Genomic DNA, 26,777 nt, shown 5'->3' on the forward strand with positions numbered 1-26,777 from the left:
ATTGATAGGAATTTTTACATCTTTTATAATAAAAATATTACTTAGTAGTGGTGAAATTCGTTCAGTTATCGAGTTGCATAAAATAATGTGAATGTAAATGCTTATGAATTGTGCAATTGGACCTTGTTTTAAATACAGTTTTCTAGAACTAACATTTTTACTAAAAGTATTTTGTAAAGTGATTTTGTTGCCCTATACGGGTTTCTATCGACTACCAGGTGTCGTGCCAGCTCTTTGAAGCGTATTAGAAAGATCTTGATTTTTTTGGATGAAGTATCATTCTATAAATATTGAATAGCTTTAACATTTTCTACAAATGATTGATTCTAGCTCCCTATGTCGTTAGAAGAGTGCAATTTGCAAAAATAGTTTCATCATTACAGAGTTTTTCAGGTGATATTACAACAGCAGCAGCTGCGTTGTCGGTAGAAATGATAATCGCTGCAATTGATATTATAAAGCCGTCGTATAGCAGCTTGAGCGATGGACGTAACTAGCGTGTGTAAGCGTACGTTGATCAACCTTTGGGGCTACCATTACCAACCAACCGTTGGGCTGCCATTTGCACGATATACGTTTACACTCGCTAGCTATGTACATCGCTCAAGATGCTGTACCGCGGCTTTATATGATCAATTGCTGCGATTATCATTTCTACAGCCAACGCTACAATAAACAAGCTCGCGTTATAGAATGAACTGATGCTGTTGGAATATCAAGTACTATAGTTGGAAATAATGCTGCTACTGGTTAAGTATAATCTGAAAAACCCTGTATTTTTTATTCATATACGATTGCATATTCCAAATGATACGATGACTTGACGCTTTATCATCGTCATATCTACTTCATTTATTGAGGCTATCTCGGCGGATGGTGGACATCGCGGGTACCTCGATCTCTATAAAAAGCTGTGCGCCACACGCATCCGATCAGTTGGGTCGCGAGGTCGAAATTCGACGAATCATCGACCATGGAGCCCATCAACGCCGTGCTGGCGGGACTCATTTTCATCGTGTCCGTCGTGTACCTGTTTGTGCGCAGCAAGCACAACTACTGGAAGGACCATGGATTTCCACACGTTCCGAACCCGCACTTTCTGTTCGGACACGCCAAGGGACAAGGCCAAACGAGACACGGGGCCGACGTTCACCAGGAGTTGTACTTGGAGTTCAAGAGGCGCGGGGAGGCTTTCGGTGGCTTCAGCCAGTTTGTGATACCGTCCGTGATAGTGGTCGATCCGGAGCTGATCAAGACGATCCTGGTGAAGGATTTCAATGTGTTCACCGATCATGGTGTGTTCGTGAACGCTAAGGATGATCCGCTGTCGGGACATCTATTTGCGCTTGAGGGTCAACCATGGCGTGAGTTACGTCAAAAGCTTACGCCGACGTTCACCTCCGGGCGCATGAAGCAAATGTTCGGTACGATCTGGGATGTGGCGCGTGAGCTGGAGCAGTATATGGAGGAGAATCACCGTCAGCCGGAGGTGGAAATGAAAGATATCTTGGGACGCTTTACCACCGACGTGATCGGGACGTGCGCGTTCGGCATTGAGTGCAACTCGTTACGAGCTCCCGATTCAGAGTTCCGCAAGTACGGAAACAAGGCGTTCGAGTTGACACCGGGGATTATGTTAAAAACGTTCCTAGCATCAGCTTACCCAAAACTTATCCGAATGTTACACATGAAGATAACGTACAACGACGTTGAAAAGTTTTTCATGGATATCGTACAAGAAACGGTTAACTATCGCGAAGGCAACGACATCAAGCGGAATGATTTTATGAATCTGTTGCTGCAGATCAAGAATAAGGGTAGACTAGATGACACCGATAGTAATGCCAGTGTAGGGAAGGGTGAGGTCGGTTTTACCCAGAAGGAACTGACGGCGCAGGCTTTCATTTTCTTCCTGGCCGGTTTCGAGACATCTTCAACGACTCAAAGCTTTTGCTTGTACGAGTTGGCGAAGAACCCGGACATACAGGAACGTCTCCGGCAGGAAATCAACCGTGCTATCGAGGCGAACGGTGGTGAGGTGTCTTACGATACGGTGATGAACATCCCCTACTTGGACCAAGTGATCAATGGTAAGGTGGATTGAGATCTGTCTTTGATTTTAAATTGACACCGATGGGTGAACATTGCTTTCTTCACAGAAACGCTGAGGAAATATCCACCCGTGGAGTCGTTGAATCGAGTTCCATCCGTGGACTACACAGTTCCTGGTACGAAGCATATTATTCCAAAGAGAACGCTGGTACAAATTCCGGTCTACGCCATCCAACGTGATCCCGACCACTACCCTGAACCTGATCGCTTCAACCCCGACCGGTTTCTGCCGGAGGAAGTGAAGAAACGTCACCCGTACGTGTTCTTGCCGTTCGGCGAAGGACCAAGGATTTGCATTGGATTGCGGTTTGGCGTGATGCAGACGAAAGTGGGCTTGGTAACTTTGTTGCGTAAATTCCGCTTCTCTCCCTCCGCTCGAACGCCGGAGCGGGTTGAGTTCGATCCTAAAATGATCATTCTGTCTCCGAGCCAGAAAAACTATTTGAAGGTGGACAGATTAATAGACATTTAGTGAAAAAGATGTTATGATGCGAATGTTGCTTTGAACTGATTCCATACTTTATTAATTGCAATCGAACGTCTTTTCATCTCAAGGACTGAATGACTTGATGTTGAATCGTACAAAGCGACAGATAACGATAACGTTCAATTTATTTTACTTTGTGTCGTTGTACCTGACACGTTTGATCAATAAAAGAATTGGTTGCCAAACCAGTATCTAGAAAAATGTACTTCAGCCAGCCTATTAGACATACATCCCACACACACAAGAAAGAAATCATATAGCATGTGTCGTGGGTAATGTCCGATGACTCGGCATATTTTCGGTAATATTTGCGCCGTTCGGTCAACGAGAAAAATATTAAAATTGCCATTATTACTCGTGGAATAGGGGCAGTAGGTAACGACAATAGGAGTATGTTTGTTGATGTGAAGCAGCAACTTGCTGCATGCGGGAAAGGGGGGATAATTTAGCAAACGCACGGAAGTGATGAACAGCCATCGCTATGTGGACAAAATTTAGGTAACGACTTCCCTCGCAACCCGATGATGTTTCGTGCTTGTTGACTTGTGTATTGTATGATGTTGTATGTGTGGCGATAGCCATTTGAATGAGACGCCTAACGCGCGTGTCGATACTGTAGAAAATTGGTTCGCTTAATTAATGCCATTGATCTTTGGATTTTCTTTTTCTTCCACAACAAAACTGATGAAGCTCTAGAAACATTTTTTATTTGAGATAGTGATGGTGATGGTATCTTACTGTATGTTTGAAAAACTATCTAATGGTAATTTTGATTTTTTTTCACAAAATAAATGTGAATTGTTGCAAACCATAAAATATAATGAAGCTGGAACTTTTTCTACGTGCGCTATGTTCGTGAAATGAGTACACAGTGAGTTGCACAAACTGAAAACATCAGTTTTATTTGTTTGCAAAGGGTAATCATAACCACTTTAGATAAGATAGCATAGTAATAAAATTACACAATACTACTCTGTTTAAGCAAATATTTACATACACATTATTCTTATTGTTTCCGACAGAAATGTTTATCCTACGTAGCATCCACTAGATATTTCTAACGGTTTTCCTCGAAAACTCCTCAACACGAACAAAAATCTGCTCATTTTTATATGGACCGAGGCAGGCTAACACAAAATTAGGGGCTCGAAAAATCAATTTTGCTCGAAAAACTCCTCGAAAACTTGATAAATTCCCTAATTTTGTGTCAGTCGGCCTCGGTCCACTGAAAAATGGGGAGATTTTTGTTCGCGTTGGGAAGGTTTTGATGATGAAGAATGAAATGATGTTTCGATGCTTTAACTTTCGTGTACTATCAATTGTGATCATACCTAAAACTATTTTATTTTCGAATTTCCGTTTGCATTGGACTATGTTTAAAAGATGCGATGAACAAGGAACCAGAAATGAAAAGTGTTGCCATGTAGCTAAAATCAAATTCACTCTCATAGCTTAGCTAAGGCTTAAGAAGTTTAACCAAATATGGCCCAATTAGGAAATCGAAGCGTTACGGAACGATATGTTCAGATACCGTAGGTATGTTGTGCATGATCCAAATCGGCTGAGCACGAGTAGGAATCGGTTTTATCTGTGGGCTTTTTGAATGAAGTTTTTTTTCCCCCACGGCGCTCCTCTTTTCATCTATGCGGAAATCAGATTTGCCGGTAGGTTAACTTTAAATACCAAATATCTTATCAGTTGATCAAAGGGTGTCGTAGCGATGCACCCATCCGTAGTTCGAATTATGCAACGTGGTGTTATCGAGTGCTTAGCGGGTTGATGATAAAAGATATGATTCATTCAAAATCACTCACCGTCGGCCGTCGAGTTCTTCAAAGTCCAATGCAAAACCTACAACTTAGTTACAAGGTAAGCTTTCTAAGTGAAACATTCGGACCATGCCAATTGCAGAGTTCTGGATAGCCCTCGGCGGTACGGTGCTGCTGACGTTTGCTATCGGAGTGTGCCTAATACTAGACAAACGGCGATCGGTATGGGTCGATCGTCGCTTTCCCGGCACTGGTCGGACGAACATTTTGTTCGGGGACTACGGAGCGGCCGGTCGTACCGAGCACCGTATGTACACCACCGAACGTTTGTACCGGTCGTTCAAGGCTCGCAAGTGGCCCATCGGTGGCGCTCTGATGTATTTGACACCATGCGTCATTGTGACCGACGTGCAGTTGATCGAGCACGTGTTGAGTGATGAGTTCACTAAGACAGCACCGGATGTGAGGGGTATGCGAGCGTTCCGCTGCTGCTGGGATGCATTTGAGGACGAACGGTTCGAGGACTTGCTGCGAGTCGCAACGGAAGAAAGCCAATCGTTGGCAAAAGTGCTGAGCGCGAAGGATGAATCATTTGAGGACGTGAAATCAGCTATCGAGCTACTTGTGGTTAAAACACTGGCGAGAAGTTTATTCGGAAAGAAATGGAACGACAAGCATCAGCTTCCGCTCACGAATTTAGTGCAAAGTAGTCCATGGAATGGCTTTTGGAGTGTAGCTGTGAGCAGTTTGCCAAGCATCCAACGTTTAAAAACCTTTCTTCACCTTGATGATCCATCCATCTTGGAAGAGCTGGTTCATTCCCTGGAAAGCACGTGCTCGGAAAATAATTATTTTCTGGAGTACCTGAAAAGGATGGAGAGTAAGGCTAGCAGAGCCGATAGGCTGGCTTTCTCACATACGAAAGTGTTACTGCATGAGCTTGTGGAAAACGTGTTCTTCTTTGCCTCCAGCACAATTGTCGCTTGCTTGTACGAGTTGGCACAGCTCCCGGAATTACAAGGAGCTCTGCATTTATCACTCAAACGATCCGGAGACGCGATGGTCGATGAGCTGGATAAAGTGATTGGAGGTAAGATATTAGAGATTTTAGAGCGAATAACTGCTAACGTCTGATTCTCCTCTTACACTAGAAACTTTGCGCAAGTATCCACCGGTCGATGAGATTTCGTTCATATCTGCAGACAACAATCGCCTGCCCGGGTGCGAGCTAGTTGTACCAAGGAACACGAAAGTGATCGTTCCGATCTACGCCCTGCACCGTGATGCTGAACACTATCCCGACCCAACGCGGTTCGATCCGACCAGACCGATGTTACGATCATTGGATCGATCGTTTCCCGCATGCCTGTACCGACCGCTGGGGAATAAACCGTTGCCGGTTGGAACCAACTTTGCCATGATGCTGGTACGCGTTGGCTTGACAAGCATTATTGCGCGGTGTAGATTACGGGTGACGCCTGAAACTCCGATCCATTTGGAAATGTCTTCCACCCAAGCGATACCGTACCCGAGGGGTAAGATAGTGCTACGCATAGAAGAAGCGTGATAGATCGAAACCTACACAATCGAAATCACGTACACGTAGTTTGAACGGCAGTTTATTTATCTGACAAATAAAACCGAAAAATTACTATCCTTCAAAATGATACCGTTATCTTACATTGTGGTGGGAAAACTGGAGTCCACAACTCGTGCGTCCGTGTTCAAAGCTGGTGAGATAAGCCTGTTGCGACGCGTTTAAAATCGCCTTTATCAATTTCATTCATATTTTACATTCTGGAACGATTAGTAAGTTGGTATCACGTGAATCATTGGCAATGTGTGTACTATGTGTTCCAGATTTTAATCAGATTAATAACATATTCTGGATGTTACCTTCACCCGTTTATTTGTGGGAGACCCAACCAGCTGGCTCCACTAGGATTAACCCTTAAAGAAATATTACTTTCAATATATTGACTTTTTTTCGAGTCTTGGGTTTTATTACAAATTACTCATGCTCAAGTCTACTTGGTCGTCATCAGGCTGACGAATGAATATAGAAATTTATAACACAACCAACTAAAGAAAAAAGTTTGTGTCAAAAATTAACCATTCAAAAGGAGTGTATTCTTTAAAAGCTGCTCGTTGAATTCTAATGGTTTGGAGGTGGTAGGTTTCATTTCCACTAAACATCATAATCTGTTTGAGGGCTTGAGAACTTTTTTTCGTAAGAAGCAAGTTTTTCGTATTCTTGGGGCATGAATATCGCAAGCTTTAAAGGGTTTACTACGAATTTTTCGTCATCACGATCTCGTGACTGGTGGAGTTGTGTGAATGCAATCGTAATCAAAAGCCTATGCTTCACATGTTGGGAAATTTATCAATTTTAGATAATCACAATCACCTAATCTAATCTAATCTGTTGAACCCGAGGTTGTGTATAAAACCCACTTCATGGTGGTCCAGCAGCTTAATACACATTGGAAAAATGTTGGTGAAGGTGATTCCGTTTGTCATTTATCTGGCAGTCGCCCTAGGACAGAACGTGGTTTGTAGTTACGCATAGCACATTTAGAGTCAGATAGATACACAATAATATAACGCTTTTCACAGGATCGTCCGATCATTACAACATCGGGAGGACAAGTTCAAGGAACGACTGAATCGTGTGGATTATTTTGCACATACTATTCGTTCAAAGGAATTCCTTATGCGGAGCCTCCCACAGGCGCGAGGCGCTTCACCAATCCAGTTCCTCATTCGGGTTGGTCAGGTGTTCGAGATGGTAGTGCCCATGGCAGCAGTTGTCCCACACCGGACATGAATCCGGCGGAGAATGAGGATTGTCTCTTTCTGAACGTCTACAGTCCTTCACTGATCGGAACGCGACCCGTGATGGTGTTCGTGCATGGAGGGGCTTTTAGTGGTGGCTCAGGAAATGTAGACCTTTATAACAGCAGGTATTTCATGCCAGAAGATGTGGTGATCGTGACAGTGAACTATCGCCTAGGAGTACTCGGGTTCTTCAGTACCGGTGATAGTAGTGCGTCCGGAAACTGGGGAATTAAGGATTGCGTTGAGGCATTGCGCTGGGTACAAAGGAATATCGTCGCGTTTGGAGGAGATCCAAACAATGTGACAATCTTCGGTCAATCTGCAGGAGGTGCAATGGTACACTATCTTACACTTTCACCTCTCACGACTGGACTTTTCCATCGGGTGATCGCACAAAGTGGAACTGCGCTAAATTCGTGGGCTCTTCAACCGAATCCTCGGCTGTACGCTAATCGTCTGGCAACGGCCTTCGGATTATCAACGACGGATACAGCGGCATTGGTAGCTGGCTTGAAGCAAGTGCCATATCGTGATCTGGTTGCACTCCAAGAAGACCTGAATGCGCTAGATGTTCCACTTCTTTTGCGACCGATCGATTTCTCCCCCGTTGTAGAGCCAGCAGACGCTCCAGAACCTATCGCTTTGGGTCGAAGACCGATCGATATTATTGAGGACGGATCATACAACGCCATTCCAATGATTGCAGGCTTTACAGATATGGATTCCTTGTTGTTCACTGCTGTTGAGTATGCGGTGAATCCAACCATGTTCAACACCTTCAACAATAATCCACACTTCTTGGTACCGTTTTTCTGGAACATTGCGCAAGGAAGCCCAGAATCCACTGCTGTCAGCCAGGCATTCCAGCAATACTACTGGCAAGGACAACAACTCAGTTCCGCACTTCTGACAGAATTTTCGGTGTTTGTGACGGACCACCAGTTTGCATATGGAGTACTAGAGATGGCAAGGCGGCATGCTCTCCGATCGTCAGTTTACGTATATCAGTTCAGCTACGATGGTGACCTCAACCTAGTAAAACAATCCTTTGGTATTCCCTATCCGGGAGCGTTACATGCAGACGAATTGTGTTACTTATTTCATCCGGAAGACTTAACGGTAGGAGAAGTGCCACAAACCAGTCACGCCATCACGGTGCGCAATCGAATGCTGCGTTTATGGACGAACTTTGCCAAGTATGGGTATGTATTTCAAGACATTTCGTAGCCTTGTCTAGTGAAATATAAACTGTGATTTTTTATTTTAATGAACCCTTCACCAGAAACCCAACCCCGACCGTTGATCCGATACTGCAAAATATGCTCTGGACTCCAATAAGCGGAGGAACGATCAACGCCGCTGTAAACATCGGCCAAAATCTTGTTCCGGGGGCGAACCCTATCGCGGCACGTTATAATCAGTGGCAGGAACTGGAAGCGCGTTACGCCAACAATGTTTTCAGGGTTTAATAACTTATGAAATTCATGTGGCTGGAATGATGATCAATAAATTTACGCATCAAGCATACATGAGTAATACAGATTATCTTTCAAGATTACTGTTAAGCAATATACGTAGTAGGGTTTGGGTTTGTATTATGGTTTTCATTTTCTTTCATTTTCACTTTGCTTCCATTTCAACACTATTGCAATATGCATTCATCTATAGATCATATCGCGTTAAAAGGTGGTTTATGTGATATGTATTGGTGTACAATGCGATCTGCAAATTAATAGCTACTATTAATAGCGTTATTGTACGCATTTGACCATGCCTATTGTGTTCGCAATTGCTGGATAACTGCAAATCATGATTGAACCCAATGCCTTTATGACATCTCTGTCGTGCAAGCGTGCTTTATCACACAATCTTATCAATGAATATATTCAAGTAATTTGTGGCCAAAACGTATAAAAGAAGCATGCGTGGGCACTACCGTACCAGTTGAGTCTTTAATCTCAAAATGCGGTTGAACGTATTACGATTAGCCATTTGGCTAGCAATTGTCAACTCCTGTTTGAGTGCGGTAGGTTATTGATTGAGTGACTGGAAACCAGCTACGCAGTACTTGCTGCAAATGGTCATAACATATTGTGGTTTTGTAGGATGGTCCGATCATTACCACATCCGGAGGACAAGTTCAAGGAACGACTGAATCGTGTGGATTATTTTGCACATACTATTCCTTCAAAGGGATTCCATATGCGGAGCCTCCCACAGGCGCGAGACGCTTCACAAATCCAGTTGCGCATTCGGGCTGGTCAGGTGTTCGAGATGGCAGCACCCATGGGAGCAGTTGTCCCTCACCGGACATGAATCCGACGGAGAATGAGGATTGTCTCTTTCTGAACGTCTACAGTCCTTCGCTGATCGGAACGCGACCCGTGATGGTGTTCATACATGGAGGATCTTTCAATAGCGGATCAGGGAATGTAGGGCTTTACGATAGCAAGTTCTTCATGCCAGAAGATGTGGTGATCGTGACAGTGAACTATCGCCTAGGAGTGCTCGGATTCTTCAGTACCGGTGATAGTAATGCGTCCGGGAACTGGGGAATTAAGGATTGTGTTGAGGCATTGCGCTGGGTACAAAGGAACATCGTCGCGTTTGGAGGAGATCCGAACAATGTGACGATCTTCGGTCAATCTGCAGGAGGTTCAATGGTACACTATCTTACACTTACTCCCCTCACGACTGGACTTATCCATCGAGCGATTACACAAAGTGGATCTGCGCTAAATCTTTGGGCTTTCCAGCCGAACCCTCGAGTACACGCTAATCAGTTGGCAACGGCCTTCGGTTTGTCTACGACGGATACAGCGGCATTGGTAGCCGGCCTGAAACAAGTACCGTACCGTAATCTGGTTGCATTTCAGGGAGGTATATATGGACCAGAAGTTCCATTGCTCGTCCGAACGATTGACTTTACCCCTGTGGTAGAGCCAGCAGACGCTCCAGAACCTATCGCTTTGGGTCGACGACCGATGGACATCATGGAGGACGGATCATACAACACTATACCATTGATGGCAGGTTTCACCGATATGGACTCCTTGTTGTTTACTACCATGGAGTCGATATCCAATCCCTTCGTGTTCAACACCTTCAACAATAATCCTCATTTTTTGGTACCAGTTTACTGGAACATTCCGCAAGGAAGCTCGGAATCCACTGCTGTCAGCACTGCATTTAGACAATACTACTGGCAAGGACAACCACTCAGCGCCGCTCTCTTGTTAGAATTGACGAGATTTTTGACAGACTATGCTTATTCATATCCTCAATTCGAGATGGCAAGGCGGCATGCTCTCCGATCGCCAGTTTACGTCTACCAGTTCAGTTACGATGGTGATCTTAACTTGATGAAAAGAGCGTTTTTCATTCCTTTTCCGGGAGCGGTTCATATGGACGACTTGGGATACTTGTTCGACATGCACGATCTTAAAATGACAGAAGTCCCACAAACCAGCCACGCCATCACGGTTCGCAATCGAATGCTACGTTTGTGGACGAACTTTGCCAAGTATGGGTATGTAATCCATTCTATTATTGTAGGTTCGGCAGTGACTTATTTGTAGATAATATTTTCTTGTGTGTCTTTCAGGAACCCAACACCATCTGCTGATGCGCTACTGCAGAACGTCATCTGGTCACCAATCAACGGAGGGACGGTCAACACAGGATTAGATATTGGACATAACCTCATTTCGGGAACGAACCCTATCGCTTCGCGTTATAATCAGTGGGTTGATTTGGCAGGGCGTTACGCCAACAACATTTTCAGAGGATGATTAGTAAGATAATTACTGTCAGGGTTTACCAACATTTGGAGCTAATAAATTTTTTCATCTGTATGACTGCAATGATAAGCAAAGAAGATCATTGATAATGTTTAACGGCATTCTTTCTTAAGCAATACAATGTATATGTTTGCCATTATCTAATCAATTAATAATAGTAAAATTAATTAAGGAAAAGCTATAAGAGCTTTTTGGCAAGCTGGTAAATGAGACATATATTGAGATTGTTGTCTTGTGTTTCAATACGTGGACGAAGATGGTTCTATTTGTCATATGGTTCGCAATTGAAAGATATTGGAGAGTGGTAAGTTATCGACAAGCTATTCGAAACCAAGCTATAATAATCCAATGGAATCAAGCTTTTTGTTAAGTTGTTTGTTTGTATTTTTTCTAAGTTTCAAGCTTTTTGTTCAAAGGCCCCGAGCTAGTGTTTATATATGGTGGCGCTTTCTTTGGTGAGACTGAGCATGACAGGTGGTAAGGCAGTGAGTACTTCATGCCAGAAAATGTGGTGATCGTAGTGTATCCGGGAACTGGGGAATTAAAACTTGTGTTTAAGCATTTTACTGGGTACAAAGTAAGATTATATCCCTTGGAGGAGACCTAAATTCTCAATTGAAAATTTTCAACCGAATCTTCGAATGCACGTAATGGTCTGGCTAAGGCCTACGGTTTGTCTAAGATAGATACAGCGGCTTTGGTAGCCGATGTGAAGCAAGTACCATATCGTGATTTGGCTTGTATGGACTGGCTCTTCCGATACTCGTCCGAATGATTAACTTTTTCATGTCGTATAGCCAACAAACGCTCTAGAACTTGGCGTGGGTCGATTACCGATGGACATCATTGAGGATGGATCCTACAACGCCATTTCCTTCCTAAAACGATGGTTTTGATAAAAATTGTGTTCTACAAATTAGGAGATCTTATGACATTTTTGGACACTTCTCAGCATGTTCGTTTTGCAATAAAATTGTGTATATTTTGTTATCTTGTTCACATCTACAGGATAACTGCAAATCATGATTGATCCCTGTGCCTCCAATTTAATGGCACATTTGTCAAACAACTATGGATTATCAACCATCACCTAATCTTATCTTTGAATCAGTGTAAGTAATGTGTGGTCAAAACGTATAAAAGAAGCATGCGTGGGCACTACCGTCCCAGTTAAGCGCCTAATCTCAAAATGCGGTTGAACGTATTACGATTAGCCATTTGGCTAGCAATTGTCAACTCCTGTTTCAGTGCGGTAGGTTATTGATAGAGTTGCTGGAAACCAGCTACGCAGTACTTGCTGCAAATGGTCATAGCATATTGTGGTTTTGTAGGATGGTCCGATCATTACAACATCGGGAGGACAAGTTCAAGGAACGACTGAATCGTGTGGATTATTTTGCACATACTATTCGTTCAAAGGAATTCCTTATGCGGAGCCACCAACAGGCGCGAGACGTTTCACCAATCCAGTTCCGCATTCGGGTTGGTCAGGTGTTCGTGATGGCAGTGCTCATGGCAGCACTTGTCCCTCACCGGACATGAATCCGACGGAGAATGAGGATTGTCTCTTTCTGAACGTCTACAGTCCTTCGCTGATCGGAACGCGACCCGTGATGGTGTTCATACATGGAGGATCGTTTAGTGGTGGCTCATCGAATACAGGACTTTATGATAGCAATTACTTCATGCCAGAAGATGTGGTGATCGTGACAGTGAACTATCGCCTAGGAGTGCTCGGGTTCTTAAGTACCGGGGATAGTAATGCGTCCGGAAACTGGGGAATTAAGGATTGTGTTGAGGCATTGCGCTGGGTACAAAGAAACATCATCGCGTTTGGAGGAGATCCAAACAATGTGACGATCTTCGGTCAATCTGCAGGAGGTGCAATAGTACACTATCTTACACTTTCACCTCTCACGACTGGACTTATCCATCGAGCGATCACACAAAGTGGATCTGCGTTAAATCTCTGGGCTTTTCAACCGGATCCTCGGTTGCACGCTAATCGTCTGGCAACGGCCTTCGGATTATCTACGACGGATACAGCGGCTTTGGTAGCTGGTTTGAAGCAAGTGCCATATCGTGATCTGGTTGCATTGCAGGAAGGCTTGTATGGACCGGATCTTCCGATGCTCGTCCGAACAATTGACTTTTCCCCCGTTGTAGAGCCAGCAAACGCTCCAGAACCTATCGTTTTGAATCGACGACCGATCGATATTATTGAGGACGGATCATACAACGCCATTCCCTTGATGGCAGGATTCACCGATATGGATGCTTTGTCGTTTACGGCAGCAGAGGCATTGATCAATCCAGGGGTTTTTGACCTCTATAACAATAATCCTCACTTCTTGGTACCGTTTTTCTGGAACATTGCGCAAGGAAGTTCAGAGTCCACTGCTGTCAGCCAGGCATTTAGACAATACTACTGGCAAGGACAACAACTCAGCGCCGCTCTCCTGCTGCAGTTTTCAGTTTTTATGACAGACTATGCTTATGCATATCCACAATTTGAGATGGCAAAGCGGCATGCTCTCCGGTCACCAGTTTACGCTTATCAGTTCAGTTACGATGGTGACCTCAACTTGATGAAAAAGTCACTGGGTATTCCTTTTCCGGGAGCGGTACATGGAGACGATGTTTGTTACTTGTTCGACCCGTACGATCTTAAAATGGGAGAAGTGCCACAAACCAGTCACGCCATCACGGTTCGCAATCGAATGGTGCGTTTGTGGACGAACTTTGCCAAGTATGGGTATGTAATTCATTCTAATACTGTAGGTTCGGTAGTGACATAGCTGTAGATAATATTTTCTTGTGTGTCTTTCAGGAACCCAACACCATCTGCTGATGCGCTACTTCAGAACGTCATCTGGTCACCAATCAACGGAGGGACGGTCAACGCAGGATTAGATATTGGAAATAATCTTATTTCGGGAACGAACCCCATCGCTTCGCGTTATAATCAGTGGGTTGATTTGGCAGGGCGTTACGCCAACAACATTTTCAGATGATAATATGTACTATATTTACAATTGGGATTTGGTAGCTTGTTTGTGCCAATAAATTTCATCGCGCAAAAATTGACCATGACGTATCGTATAATATAATTTTATGTCTTCAACATATCATATGAAATCGATGCTGCTTATCATCACGTTCTTGCTGCAACAAGTTATAATTGGCTGAATTATTAACTTTAGCTAATTAATGAATAATAAAAAAAATGGGGGGTCCGCGACAGCTGATCGGTAGCGCCAGATAGAAATTCGACCCATGAGTGCCGGAGCTCACCACCTTGACGGTGCGGGTTCGAATCCCAACCGAGACCGAACCCTTATCCCGCATGGGCATACCGATGATTTATGCTACTTGTTTGATGTCCACAATTCAGGATAGTTGCCTCAAACCATCACGGTTCGCAATCGAATGCTACGTATTTGGACATACTTTGCAAAGCGTGGGTATGTTTCTAAAATATTAAGGAGCCTGCGAGGCAATATGCAAATCAATTATTCATGGTTATTCAAGCCGAATGCCTTGAGGTGTTTCTTGAAACTCTGCTTGGTGATTCTTAAAATTTTGTATCTAGATAATTCAAAAACACACAGCTGCTTTTCAACAGCAGCATTTGAAACTCTCTGTGATTCATGGTTGCGACGGATTATGACAAAGATTAGCCGAACGAATCTTATCCATCTCCATGGTGGAAAAAGGTAGTCCTTAATACAGATATTGCATTACAAAACGCTCACTCATTCAGCCAAGAAGTATCCCCGAAATGCTATTGCTTATAAAAAAATACGTTAATAGCAACCCGAATGAAGTAGAGATTGCTGCTATCTAATCGGTTAACCAACCACCGTGTGGTGAGGTTAAATGAAATATATAAAAGCTCCTTAGCTTCACCATGACCCCTCAGTTAATAAGAAACATTGGCAGACCTGTTAACATGTGGTTGAAGGTGATTCCGTTGGCCATATGGTTGGTGATTGTGAAGTGTCAGAGTGTGGTAAGACATTGCTATCGTCTTTGTGGGCTGACTTCGAATGAATTTAGGAAAACAATCCTATATTATTCATATAGGATCGCCCGATTATTACCACATCCGGAGGACAAGTTCAAGGAACGACTGAATCGTGTGGATTATTTTGCACATACTATTCCTTCAAAGGAATTCCTTATGCGGAGCCACCAACAGGCGCGAGACGTTTCACCAATCCAGTTCCTCATTCGGGTTGGTCAGGTGTTCGAGATGGCAGCACCCATGGCAGCACTTGTCCCTCACCGGACATGAATCCGACGGAGAATGAGGATTGTCTCTTTCTGAACGTCTACAGTCCTTCGCTGATCGGAACGCGACCCGTGATGGTGTCCATACATGGAGGCGGTTTTAGTGCTGGATCAGGGAATGTAGGGCATTATGATAGCAAGTACTTCATGCCAGAAGATGTGGTGATCGTGACAGTGAACTATCGCCTAGGAGTGCTCGGGTTCTTCAGCACCGGTGATCGCAGTGCATCCGGAAACTGGGGAATTAAGGATTGTGTTGAGGCATTACGCTGGGTACAAAGAAACATCGTCGCGTTTGGAGGAGATCCGAACAATGTGACGATCTTCGGTCAATCTGCAGGAGGTACAATAGTACACTACCTAACACTTTCTCCCCTAACGGCTGGACTTATCCATCGTGCGATCACACACAGTGGATCTGCACTAAATCATTGGTCATTTCAACCGAACCCTCGGCTACACGCTAATCGTTTGGCAACGGCTTTCGGTTTGTCTACGACGGATACGGCGGCTTTGGTAGCTGGTTTGAAGCAAGTGCCATATCGTGATCTGGTTGCTTTGCAGGAAGGCTTGTATGGACCGGATCTTCCGATGCTCGTGCGAACGATTGACTTTTCCCCCGTTGTAGAGCCAGCAGACGCTCCAGAACCTATAGTTATGGGTCGACGACCGATCGACATTATTGAGGACGGATCATACAACGCAATTCCTTTGATCGCAGGATTCACCGATATGGATGCTTTGATGTTTACGGCAGCAGAGGCAGTGATCAATCCAGGGTTTTTCGAAGCATATAACAATAATCCTCACTTCTTGGTACCGTCTTTCTGGAACATTGCGCAAGGAAGTTCAGAGTCCACTGCTGTCAGCCAGGCATTTAGACAATACTACTGGCAAGGACAACAACTCAGCGCCGCTCTCCTGCTGGAGTTTTCAGTTTTTATGACAGACTATACTTATGCATATCCTCAATTCGAGATGGCAAAGCGGCATGCTCTCCGATCGCCAGTTTACGTCTATCAGTTCAGTTACGATGGTGACCTTAATCTAGCCAAGCATGCTTTAGGAATCACTTTGCCAGGAGCTGTGCATACGGATGATTTATGCTACTTGTTTGATGTCAGAGACCTTAATTCAGGAGAAGTACCACAAACCAGTCACGCCATCACGGTTCGCAATCGAATGCTGCGTTTGTGGACGAACTTTGCCAAGTATGGGTATGTAATCCATTCTATTATTGTAGGTTCGGCAGTGACTTATTTGTAGATAATATGTTCTTGTGTGTCTTTCAGGAACCCAACACCATCTGCTGATGCGCTACTGCAGAACGTCATCTGGTCACCAATCAACGGAGGGACGGTCAACGCAGGATTAGATGTTGGACATGATCTCGTTTCGGGTACGAACCCTATCGCTTCACGTTATAATCAGTGGGTTGATTTGGCAGGGCGTTATGCCAACAACATTTTCAGATGATAATATGTACTTTATTCACAATTACAATTTGGTAGCTTGTTTGTGCCAATAAATATCATTTATGAATAAGGAGAGCGTTGGTCCATGAAAATCACTTCATAAGAAGCAGAACGGCTCTTTCTCAATTTTGCACCTCGTAGGAAGGAAGCCAAACGTAGACTTTGAGATGCAGATGTATGGCGGTACCAATTCAACACCTGCGATGCAACCTCGGGTACAAGTGTTGTTCAGAACTTGGTCAATAGGAGCGAAGTTAAAGAAAGCGAGACCACCCACTCTTAGCCTGAAGAATGAGGGGTGGTCCAATGTATGGAGCAATGCCCTCAAGAGGCACAAGATCGCCAGAAGGTGTCAGAACAACATCAAGTCTGAATCGTGAGCTCCCATGAGCGGGTTTATAGGTGGTATTGATGTCGGGTAAATCAGTTGGTGGTTCGCCATATCTGCTGTACTGTACGTGGTGTTTGAGTTTCATAAAAAACAGCAGCTTTTGAAACTCTCTGTGATTCCCGGCTGCGAAGGATTATGACAAAGATTAGCCAAACAAATCTTATCACTCCACATGGCAGAGAAAAGTAGTCCTTAATTCATGTATCGCATAACAAAACTCACTCAGTTAACCAAGAGTATCCCCGAAATTGTATAGCACATAAAAATATATCAATAGTACCCCCAATGATGTAGAGATTGCTGCTATCTTATCAGTAAACCAACCCTCTGTGTGGTGAAGTTGAATGAAATGTATAAAAGCTCCCTAGCTTCACCATGACCCCTCAGTTAATAAGAAACATTGGCAGACCTGTTAACATGTGGTTGAAGGTGATTCCATTGGCCATATGGTTGGTGATTGTGAAGTGTCAGAGTGTGGTAAGACATTGCTATCGTGTTTGTAGGCTGACCTCGAATGAATTTAGGAAAACAAAGCATTCAATATTATCCACATAGGATCGCCCGATTATTACAACATCCGGAGGACAAGTTCAAGGAACGACTGAATCGTGTGGATTATTTTGCACATACTATTCCTTCAAAGGGATTCCTTATGCGGAGCCACCAACAGGCGCGAGACGTTTCACCAATCCAGTTCCTCACTCGGGTTGGTCAGGTGTTCGAGATGGCAGTGCTCATGGCAGCACTTGTCCCTCACCGGACATGAATCCGACGGAGAATGAGGATTGTCTCTTTCTGAACGTCTACAGTCCTTCGCTGATCGGAACGCGACCCGTCATGGTGTTCATACATGGTGGTGGATTTATGGGCGGTTCTGGAGATGATGGGTGGTATGATAGCAAGTACTTCATGCCAGAAAATGTGGTGATCGTGACAGTGAACTATCGCCTAGGAGTACTCGGGTTCTTCAGTACCGGTGATGGTAGCGCGTCCGGAAATTGGGGAATTAAGGATTGTGTTGAGGCATTGCGCTGGGTACAAAGGAATATTGTTGCGTTTGGAGGAGATCCAAACAATGTGACGATCTTCGGTCAATCTGCAGGAGGGGTTTTGGTACATTTCCTCACACTGTCACCTCTCACGACTGGACTTATCCATCGAGCGATCACACAAAGTGGATCAGCACTCCACTCGTGGGGATTTCAACCGAATCCGAGAAGATTTGCTGATCGTTTGGCAACGGCCTTCGGTTTGTCCACAACAGATACGGCGACTATGGTTGCCGGACTGAAGCAAGTACCGTATCGTGATCTGGTAAATACAGGCATGTTTGAACCAGAAGTTCCTATGGTGCTGCATCCGTATGATTTTGCTCCGGTTGCGGAACCAGCAGACGCTCCAGAACCTATTGCTATTGGCCGACGACCGATCGACGTTATTGAGGACGGATCATATAACTCTATTCCATTGATGGTTGGTTTCACCGATCTTGACTCACTGTTTGTGGCTGTGGCTGAATTGATCGTGAATCCAGGCGTATTTGAAACATTCAATAACAACCCTCATTTCTTGGTACCGTTTTTCTGGAACATTGCGCAAGGAAGTTCAGAATCCGCAGCCGTCAGCCAGGCATTCCAGCAATACTACTGGCAAGGACAGCAGCTTAGCATGGCACTTCTGGGTGAATTTTCGCTATTTGTTACAGATTATCAGTTTGCATACCCGCAACTAGAAATGGCAAAGCGGCATGCTGTCCGATCACCGGTGTACGTCTACCAATTTAGCTACGAAGGTGATCTAAACCTTGCCAAGCAGGCAATGGGCGTTCCTATCCCAGGAGCAGTCCATGGAGATGATTTGTGTTACCTGTTCGACCCGAAAGACCTAAGAACTGGAGAAATTCCACAAACCAGCCACGCCATCACGGTTCGCAATCGAATGCTGCGTTTGTGGACGAACTTTGCTACGTATGGGTAAGTGGAAACAAATATATCTCGGTTTTTAAGGCGGGTACTAAACAAGTTTAAATGGTTGTTTATCAGGAACCCAACCCCAACCGTCGATCCGATACTACAAAATACGCTATGGACACCAACAAGTGGAGGAACGATAAACGCCGCCTTGAATATCGGACAAAATCTGGTGCCGGGGACAAACCCTATCTCGACACGGTATAATCAGTGGCAGGAACTGGCAACGCGTTATGCGAATAACATTTTTAGGGTTTGAAAACCTCATGTTCAAAGTCGCTTTCGTTAAAAAATATAATTTCTTTGGCTTTGATGTGCTTCGTAAGTTTACTGAATGTTGGAGCTGTGTTTTTAGTCAATTCATATTTCTGTTTGTATTAAAAGTGATGAATCATTTGAGTCACGCGTCGATCATATGCAATCTTGGCGCCAACTGATACAGCAAAGCTTGATTAAAAACCGTGACGGTTTAGTATGCGAGCAAAATAAAATAAAAACTCTCGAACGTGCCGAGTCTCTCAGGCTCGGGGCGTGTTCAATCGTCTCTCTGTTGATTCTATTTTGAGCTGTGCGTGTAGCTCCGCGTGACTGCCGAGATATTGGGGCAGCACAAGCGTCGGGCAGTTGGTGATGTTCACCCGCCACGACAACTGTGGTCGGTGGATTCTAGCTAATTTTAATAGTAAAGATGTTAGTGTGGCTGTTGGTGATTGTGTTGCTGACCCTGGTGTACTATTATGGGCAGCGTCGGTTCCGTTATTGGAGTGACAGAGGCCTTCCCCACCTGGAGGGATCGTTACCGCTGGGAAGCATGAAGGGCGTTGGCAAGAAGTTGAGCCTGAACGAACTGATCGATCAAGTTTACAACCGATTCAAATGTCAATCCCCTGCGGCCGGGGTGTACTTTCTTGTAAACCCTGTATTGATTGTGTCCGATCTCGATCTGGTCAAGCGTATACTGGTGAAGGACTTCGATCACTTTCACGATCGTGGATTATACGTGAACGAGCGTGATGACCCAGTGTCCGGTCATCTTTTTGCGCTGGGCGGTGAGCGCTGGCGATATCTACGGAATAAGCTCAGCCCGACGTTCACGTCCGGCAAGATAAAGTATATGTTTGGTACGATCCGTGATATCGGGGGCGAGTTGCTGGCGTCGTTCGACAGGTACATTGACCAAGGTACACCTATCGACATAAAACTGTTAAGTCAATGCTTCACCTGTGACGTAGTGGGTTCGTGCGCGTTCGGTCTGCGTTGCAATTCGCTCCAAAATGGAGGCTCTAAGCTGCTGGAGATGTCGGATCGACTTTTCCGGCAATCTGCCGCTAGTACCATCTACTCGATCGCTACCTCAACTTTTCCTCGGCTGTCTCGAGCACTCCATTTGCCCGTCTTTCCCGGGGACATATCGTCATACTTCATGGACCTGGTACGATCGACGGTAGAGCACCGGGAGCGGGAAGCGATCGAGCGGTCCGACTTCCTGCAGCTATTGATGCAGCTCAAAAACGCTGGTACCGTTGGGCCTACCGAGGATGGACACGAGCAGCAGTCAACCCAAAAGCTCACCCTGGACGAGGTGTCCGCGCAGGCATTTTTATTTTTCTTTGCCGGCTTTGAGACATCTGCGACGACGCTCGCATTCGCGCTGTTTCTCTTGGCCAACGATTCGGCAGTACAGGAACGCTGCCGGGAGGAGATAGTGGAGAAATTGGCGCAACATGACAACACCATCAGCTACGAGGCTCTCAAAGAGATGACCTATCTCGACTGGGTGATAAATGGTAGGTTATTTTGCCATTTCTTCCCACTTTCCTATCCACATCGGTTCTCTTTCATCCAATTCTAGAAACCCTTCGACTGTATACACCGGCCGGTCTGGTGATGCGGGTCGTCACCGAACCCTACCGGTTGGAGACGTGTAACGTGACACTCGAACAGGGCACCATGGTGATCGTTCCACTTCAATCGTTCCATCACGATCCGGTCCTGTTTCCCGATCCAGAGCGCTTCGACCCGGATCGGTTTTCACCGGAGGTGGCCAAAACACGCCACAGCCACGCGTTCCTACCATTTGGCGACGGGCCACGGAACTGCATCGGGATGCGGTTTGGACTGCTGGAGGTGAAGTTTGGAATCGTACAGGTGATCAGCAAACTGCGTCTAACGGTAAACCCGCGAACCGTACTCCCGCTACAGCTGAACAAGAGCGCTGGCTTTCCCGAAGCGACCGGTGGTCTTTGGCTGGACGCAGCTCGGCTGTAGGGCGTGGTCAGTAGTGTGGTGGTATTTATTAAATTTATGTTTCATTTATCTCCGTCTGAAATCACATCGACAAGTGCATGGCTATTTGTATCCGGCAAACATTACTCAGCATTTAACCGTCTGCCAACAACGAGCTCATCCTCAAGAGGGCTCTCTAGTAGAGATAAAAAAATTCACTTCGCGTCCGTCGTTATCGAGCGCCCCAAAAGAATACGAGCTCTCGAGCAAAGTTCACAAAACCCACTCGATAAGCGTGTCTAAAAATATCGGCTTTAAAACAAACTCCCATGGCCGTGGGGGGTTTCTACGCAGCAGCATAAGATTTGGTGGCCTCGCTCGAGTGTGGGTTTGGATCAATTCAATCGGCGAAGAGAAGAAGAAGAAAAAAAACGGAACAAATAAAGAACAAAGTCACACAAATTTGGGGGAATGATCTAATGAACATATGGCCGCCTTGTGTATATGATATCTATTGCGCAAGCATCGACTTATGACTTGCGCGGTTGTGATGGTGGTCGTGTTGCGAGAACCTAACGTTTGTGATGACCATTAACTGTCGCGCTACGGTGCCGGGCGAGCAATAGCTGACTGGAATCACATTCAGTTGGCTCTTGACTTTGGTCGAGACCGGACGCAACTCTAGGAAGTGTGACGAATTCTTGAACTGCGGTACGGGTGTGGTCGAGTGTGTGTTTTAAACATGGCGTATTTAAGTGTTCTGCTGTGTCTGCTGTTACCGGCGTTCGGTCTCCTGTACTACTATGTGAAGCAAATGTATCGCTACTGGTCGGAGCGAAACGTGCCCCAGCTGGATGCAGCGTTTCCGTTCGGCAACATGAAGGGCGTGGGAACGAAAATACACGTCAACGATGTGATGGACGTGGCGTACAAGAAGGGCAAATCGCTTGGAACAGTAGCTTGCGGGATGTACTTCATGCTCAATCCCACCCTGATCGCGACGGATCTGGACTTTGCAAAGCGTATCTTGGTGAAGGACTTCAATAGCTTCCACGATCGTGGATTGTACGTGAACGAGCGCGATGATCCGCTGTCCGGCCATCTGTTTGCGCTGGACGGTGAGCGCTGGCGGTACCTGCGCAACAAGCTTAGCCCGACGTTCACGTCCGGCAAGATCAAGCAGATGTTTACCACGATCTGCGAAATAGGCGATGAGTTTCTCGCCTCGGTAGGCAACTACGCGGACCAGAAGAAACCGATCGATATCAAACTGCTGAGCCAGTGCTTCACCTGCGACGTGGTGGGCTCGTGTGCGTTTGGGCTTAAGTGCAATTCGCTCAAGAACGAGGGCTCGAAGCTGCTGGAGATTGGGGACAAGGTCTTCAAGCCATCTCCTTGGCGCAACATGCTCCTTTTCCTGCTTATAACGTTCAAGAAGCTGGCCCGAACGCTGCATATGGCGGCAATGCCGTCCGAGGTGGGTGCATTCTTTATGCCTCTGGTGCGGGACACCGTTGAGACGCGCGAGAAAAACCTCATCGAGCGGCCCGACTTCCTGAACCTGCTAATACAGCTCAAGAACAAGGGAACGGTTGAGGATGAGGCATCGGATTCGCTCGATAAGCTCACGCTTGATGAGGTGGCGGCACAGGCTTTCGTGTTCTTCTTTGCCGGGTTCGAGACGTCATCGACAACTCTCTCGTTTGCGCTGTTCGAGCTCGCCAATAATCAGGAAATTCAGGAGCGCGTGCGTGATGAGGTACTAGAGAAGCTAAAGCTGCACGATAACAAGATTACATACGATGCCCTTAAAGACATGACTTATCTCGATCAGGTCATCAATGGTAGGTGGATATACCCAAATTGTCGTTGAAGAAATTTGAAGACACTCACGAATTACATTTTAAAACACCTTTTACAGAGACATTGCGCATGTACCCTCCCGTTGCACAACTGATACGAGTTGCCACACAGCCGTACCACGTAGAGACGATGAACTTTACCTTGGACAAGGGAAAGATGGTGATGATTCCGATCTACTCCATTCACCATGATTCTACCATCTACCCCGACCCGGAGCGCTTCGATCCGGATCGGTTCAGTTCGGAAGCGGTACATGCGCGCCACACGCACGCCTTCCTGCCGTTCGGTGATGGACCGCGCAACTGTATCGGCATGCGGTTCGGGCTACTGGAGGTTAAGTTTGGCATCGTGCAGATGCTGAGCAAGCTGCGGTTCAGCGTAAGCCCTCGCATGCAAATGCCGATCAGAATTTCCATAAGCTCTGCAGTTTTGGAAGCGGAAGGAGGCATCTGGCTTGATGCTACCAGGCTGAATGAAGCGAAGTGATTATTATCATACCGATGATGAAAAACGAACATCCAAATTGAAATGAGATATATTTCGTTGTGGCAGAATTTGCCACTTATCGCCAATTTATGTTACAGTTCAGATAACACCGACGGATCATTTGTGTTCGTTACGTTCGTTATCAACGTTACTTCTACACACAACGTTCTGCACTTATTGCTTAGTGTGTTTACAAAATAGATCAAAATACTCGCAAGCAGGATGTGTTTGCCTTTCCAACAACTGCAAATATCTTGTCAACAAATGACAAAAAAAAAACATAATAAAATATATTGAAATGAGAAGGAAATTTAGCTTACATCGTCCTGTCCGTAAAACTGATGGTTTGATTAATTTGAAATAATTGGTAGAAGTATTTAAGTTTGCATTTTACTTATCAGTTTGTAATTTGTTAACTTAATAACTCCCATATAGTAAACAATTTGCAAGCTGTTTTGCAAATGAAAGCAATATAACTCTTTGTGAGCGTAGCTCAGCTAAGAAAGCCTTCTATTAAAAGTCTTTCTCATGCAATCTGATTCAATGATTTCATTCTTCTTTCATTTTTATGTGTAGGTAAATAGGTTTCAATAAGTGGTATGTGTAGGATTTCTGTGGGTTTCAATAAGATGAAAAAGTGAGCCCATAAATCATCCCTCATCTGCAATATGTTCCTGCTCCGTTGTAGTTGAGGCGAAGAAAGGATTCGCCCTGAGTGATGATCATCATTATGCAGGCAGAAAGCAGCACACACACATTTTCCACCACGTGTCTGAGTGGCGCGATTGTTCGTGCGGGACGATAAATTACAATTAATTTCTTTGCATCCATTCCCAACCCCTTGCCCTGCCGGTCTATCGAAACGGTGCGTCATACTGCCCTCCGGAAGGTGTGATCTATTGTGCAGCTTAGGGCATTTTGCTTATGAATAAGTCCGCCGTGTCACTATCCGCGAAGGCAAAAGGTGACAAATTGAACCAAACTGGCGCGAAATGAAGAATTCTCAGGCCAGATGCTCCTTGGCCGGATACTACTCAACAATGGGCCCCGGGCCGTTTACCTTTGAATAGGACGATAAATTTAACGAATCAATAGACCCTAGATTTGGCGGCGGCCATTCTTCTCCTTTGTCGTTTAGCAGTTTTCCCCGGGAAATGACTTTCCATACGTTGCCGCCAGAGCCCGCCTGTCGCTGACAAGTTTCAGGAACATCGCATCATGTCGCGGAAACCCGGTGTGCCCAAGCGTATTTTCTATTTCAGCTGCATATCGTTATTACAATGAAAGTAATAATTCTGTCTCACATTGGTCCGTGGCTTTTCCCAGCGAGGCCTGGCGAGGGCTGTCCTCGTGGGCAACGGTGGTACATTTCCCTTTTCGGGGCCACCGAAATTGAATTAAATTTTATTCCACCCGTACCGTTGCTACCACACGTTCCGTTCCAACCTCAAGTTCGCCTTCCGGAAAATTTTGCTTTATGTTACTTTCTTCCGTATGCATGTGGTTCTTGCTCGAGCGCAAAACATTGTGGCGAACGCTCGTTTTCGCACGGTCGATTTAACGGTCGGTTTGTTTTATTCACTTTCTCCCAGTCGCTCCGTTCTTCCGGTTGCCAAACAATTGACTCGCAGCCGGTCGCCGTCTGGGCTGGGCCTGTGTAGCGTTTGGCATACATTCAGGCGCGCTTGGAGCGCAAACGAACCGCCGGGCGTGAACGTTGATCGATTTCGGTCTAACCGACGGGCTCGACGGTAATGAAAGTCAACCAGGCACCAGGCCGTCCTCCCAGGGAATGGCGATTGTGTCGTAAAACAATTGTGTCTGCAATTTACGACTATTTCGGCCTGCTTCCATTTGGCAGTCCGAGCTGACATTATACGCAACCGGAACGTGCAGTTACGAAGAAGTTTGCAACGGCTCTGAATGGCGCTCGTAAAGGATTGATGTGTTCATACGGCAAATGTAATTTTTGAGGTTGATTTTCATATGTAACAATTGAGTTATGTTTCATGCAAATAAGACAGGTTACTGTTCGGTTAAACGATCTGTCTAATTAGTGTGTCAATCTGTTCAACCAAGAGTGCGATAAGCTAAATAAAGAGTGTGTGATAAAATAAGCGATCAAAATTATAACAATCCTTCTACGGACATTATACCAATAAAATACATGTTTTATATATGCGTTATCTTAAATGTTTTAAAATAATGTTTGTGGGTACTATAATAAACGTAAATATGAAGTATTCAAGTGCCAGAGTCAACGAATATGAAACGTTGGCAGAAACCATGAATTGAAGATTTGCTATGTTTCGTCGCTATAATGTAATAATTTACAAATATTTAAAATTCACAAAATCAGAAAATAACATTCTCAAGATATATTGTTCCATCAAAATGTAAAGTTAAAGACAAATTAATTAGTTTTTCCTGCTACGTGGCAAATTATGGAATTTGTTCCCTCAAATTTAGGCGTGGTGCGAAACGCTTGTAGCAGATTTCCTTTCAAATTTTCACCCGCCTCAACCCCGTAAAAACAGTATGTCAAGATCTAGCCTTGATAAAAGAATAAAAAGATTGAGTACGACCATGTACGATCAGATACCTTGCGTTTGAATGAATTAATGTTACAGAGAATGAGCGATGCATGACATTGCTGACACAATTCGGCGATGGAAATCGTAAATCATACTACTCTGGAAATGGCACACTGACAGCGTTACTAAAATTATCCAGCAGTGAACGAGAGTTGGACAAGAATCTGCCATATTCGTCCGACGAAGAAAGTGATGTAGCTCGCTATCATAAAACCACGGCGAACGAACAGGCAGCCTGACTGATAGGAGAAACATGTTTCAAAAATTCGCTACCGCCATCGTGCTGACGTTACAGACACAAATCGTAAAACTTCCACATTCATCATGCCGCCCAGCCAATGGCAAGGTCGTTCGGTGAAGGTGCCGAGGCATCCGGTACCGTGCCGTTAAATCCTGACAACTTCCTGTCTGCTTCGCGGATTCCCGAAGCCTGCCGTCGCATTTGTAGCAGTGTCGTACGAAGTCAGAAAATG

At 45.1% G+C, this 26,777-nt stretch overlaps 7 protein-coding genes across 7 annotated transcripts in view; 6 read left to right on the top strand and 1 right to left on the bottom strand.

Annotated features, from left to right (window-relative positions):
- Positions 1-26,777, bottom strand: part of LOC131272894 (sodium/calcium exchanger 1) — a 130,601-nt gene that overhangs the window by 26,128 nt on the left and 77,696 nt on the right. The gene's annotated exons all lie outside the window — the stretch shown is intronic.
- LOC131259876 (probable cytochrome P450 6a14) lies at positions 974-2,584 on the top strand. The gene is made up of 2 exons (XM_058261483.1): positions 974-2,090; positions 2,160-2,584. The coding sequence occupies exons 1-2, from the start codon at positions 974-976 to the stop codon at positions 2,582-2,584; spliced, it is 1,542 nt and encodes a 513-aa protein (XP_058117466.1).
- Positions 6,860-8,675, top strand: LOC131272895 (juvenile hormone esterase-like). The gene is made up of 3 exons (XM_058274767.1): positions 6,860-6,916; positions 6,985-8,408; positions 8,489-8,675. Exons 1-3 carry the CDS (start codon positions 6,860-6,862, stop codon positions 8,673-8,675), a joined length of 1,668 nt encoding a protein of 555 aa, XP_058130750.1.
- On the top strand, positions 14,959-16,775 carry LOC131272896 (liver carboxylesterase-like). Its single transcript, XM_058274769.1, has 3 exons — positions 14,959-15,015; positions 15,093-16,516; positions 16,592-16,775. Exons 1-3 carry the CDS (start codon positions 14,959-14,961, stop codon positions 16,773-16,775), a joined length of 1,665 nt encoding a protein of 554 aa, XP_058130752.1.
- LOC131272897 (juvenile hormone esterase-like) lies at positions 17,583-19,394 on the top strand. The gene is made up of 3 exons (XM_058274770.1): positions 17,583-17,639; positions 17,721-19,138; positions 19,208-19,394. The coding sequence occupies exons 1-3, from the start codon at positions 17,583-17,585 to the stop codon at positions 19,392-19,394; spliced, it is 1,662 nt and encodes a 553-aa protein (XP_058130753.1).
- Positions 19,824-21,403, top strand: LOC131272904 (probable cytochrome P450 6a14). Its single transcript, XM_058274776.1, has 2 exons — positions 19,824-20,922; positions 20,988-21,403. The coding sequence occupies exons 1-2, from the start codon at positions 19,824-19,826 to the stop codon at positions 21,401-21,403; spliced, it is 1,515 nt and encodes a 504-aa protein (XP_058130759.1).
- LOC131272900 (probable cytochrome P450 6a14) lies at positions 22,104-24,234 on the top strand. Its single transcript, XM_058274773.1, has 2 exons — positions 22,104-23,205; positions 23,283-24,234. The coding sequence occupies exons 1-2, from the start codon at positions 22,104-22,106 to the stop codon at positions 23,708-23,710; spliced, it is 1,530 nt and encodes a 509-aa protein (XP_058130756.1). The 3' UTR covers positions 23,711-24,234.

The sequence above is a fragment of the Anopheles coustani genome, chromosome 3 (genome assembly GCF_943734705.1).
Source record: "Anopheles coustani chromosome 3, idAnoCousDA_361_x.2, whole genome shotgun sequence".
Lineage (NCBI taxonomy): Eukaryota > Metazoa > Arthropoda > Insecta > Diptera > Culicidae > Anopheles > Anopheles coustani.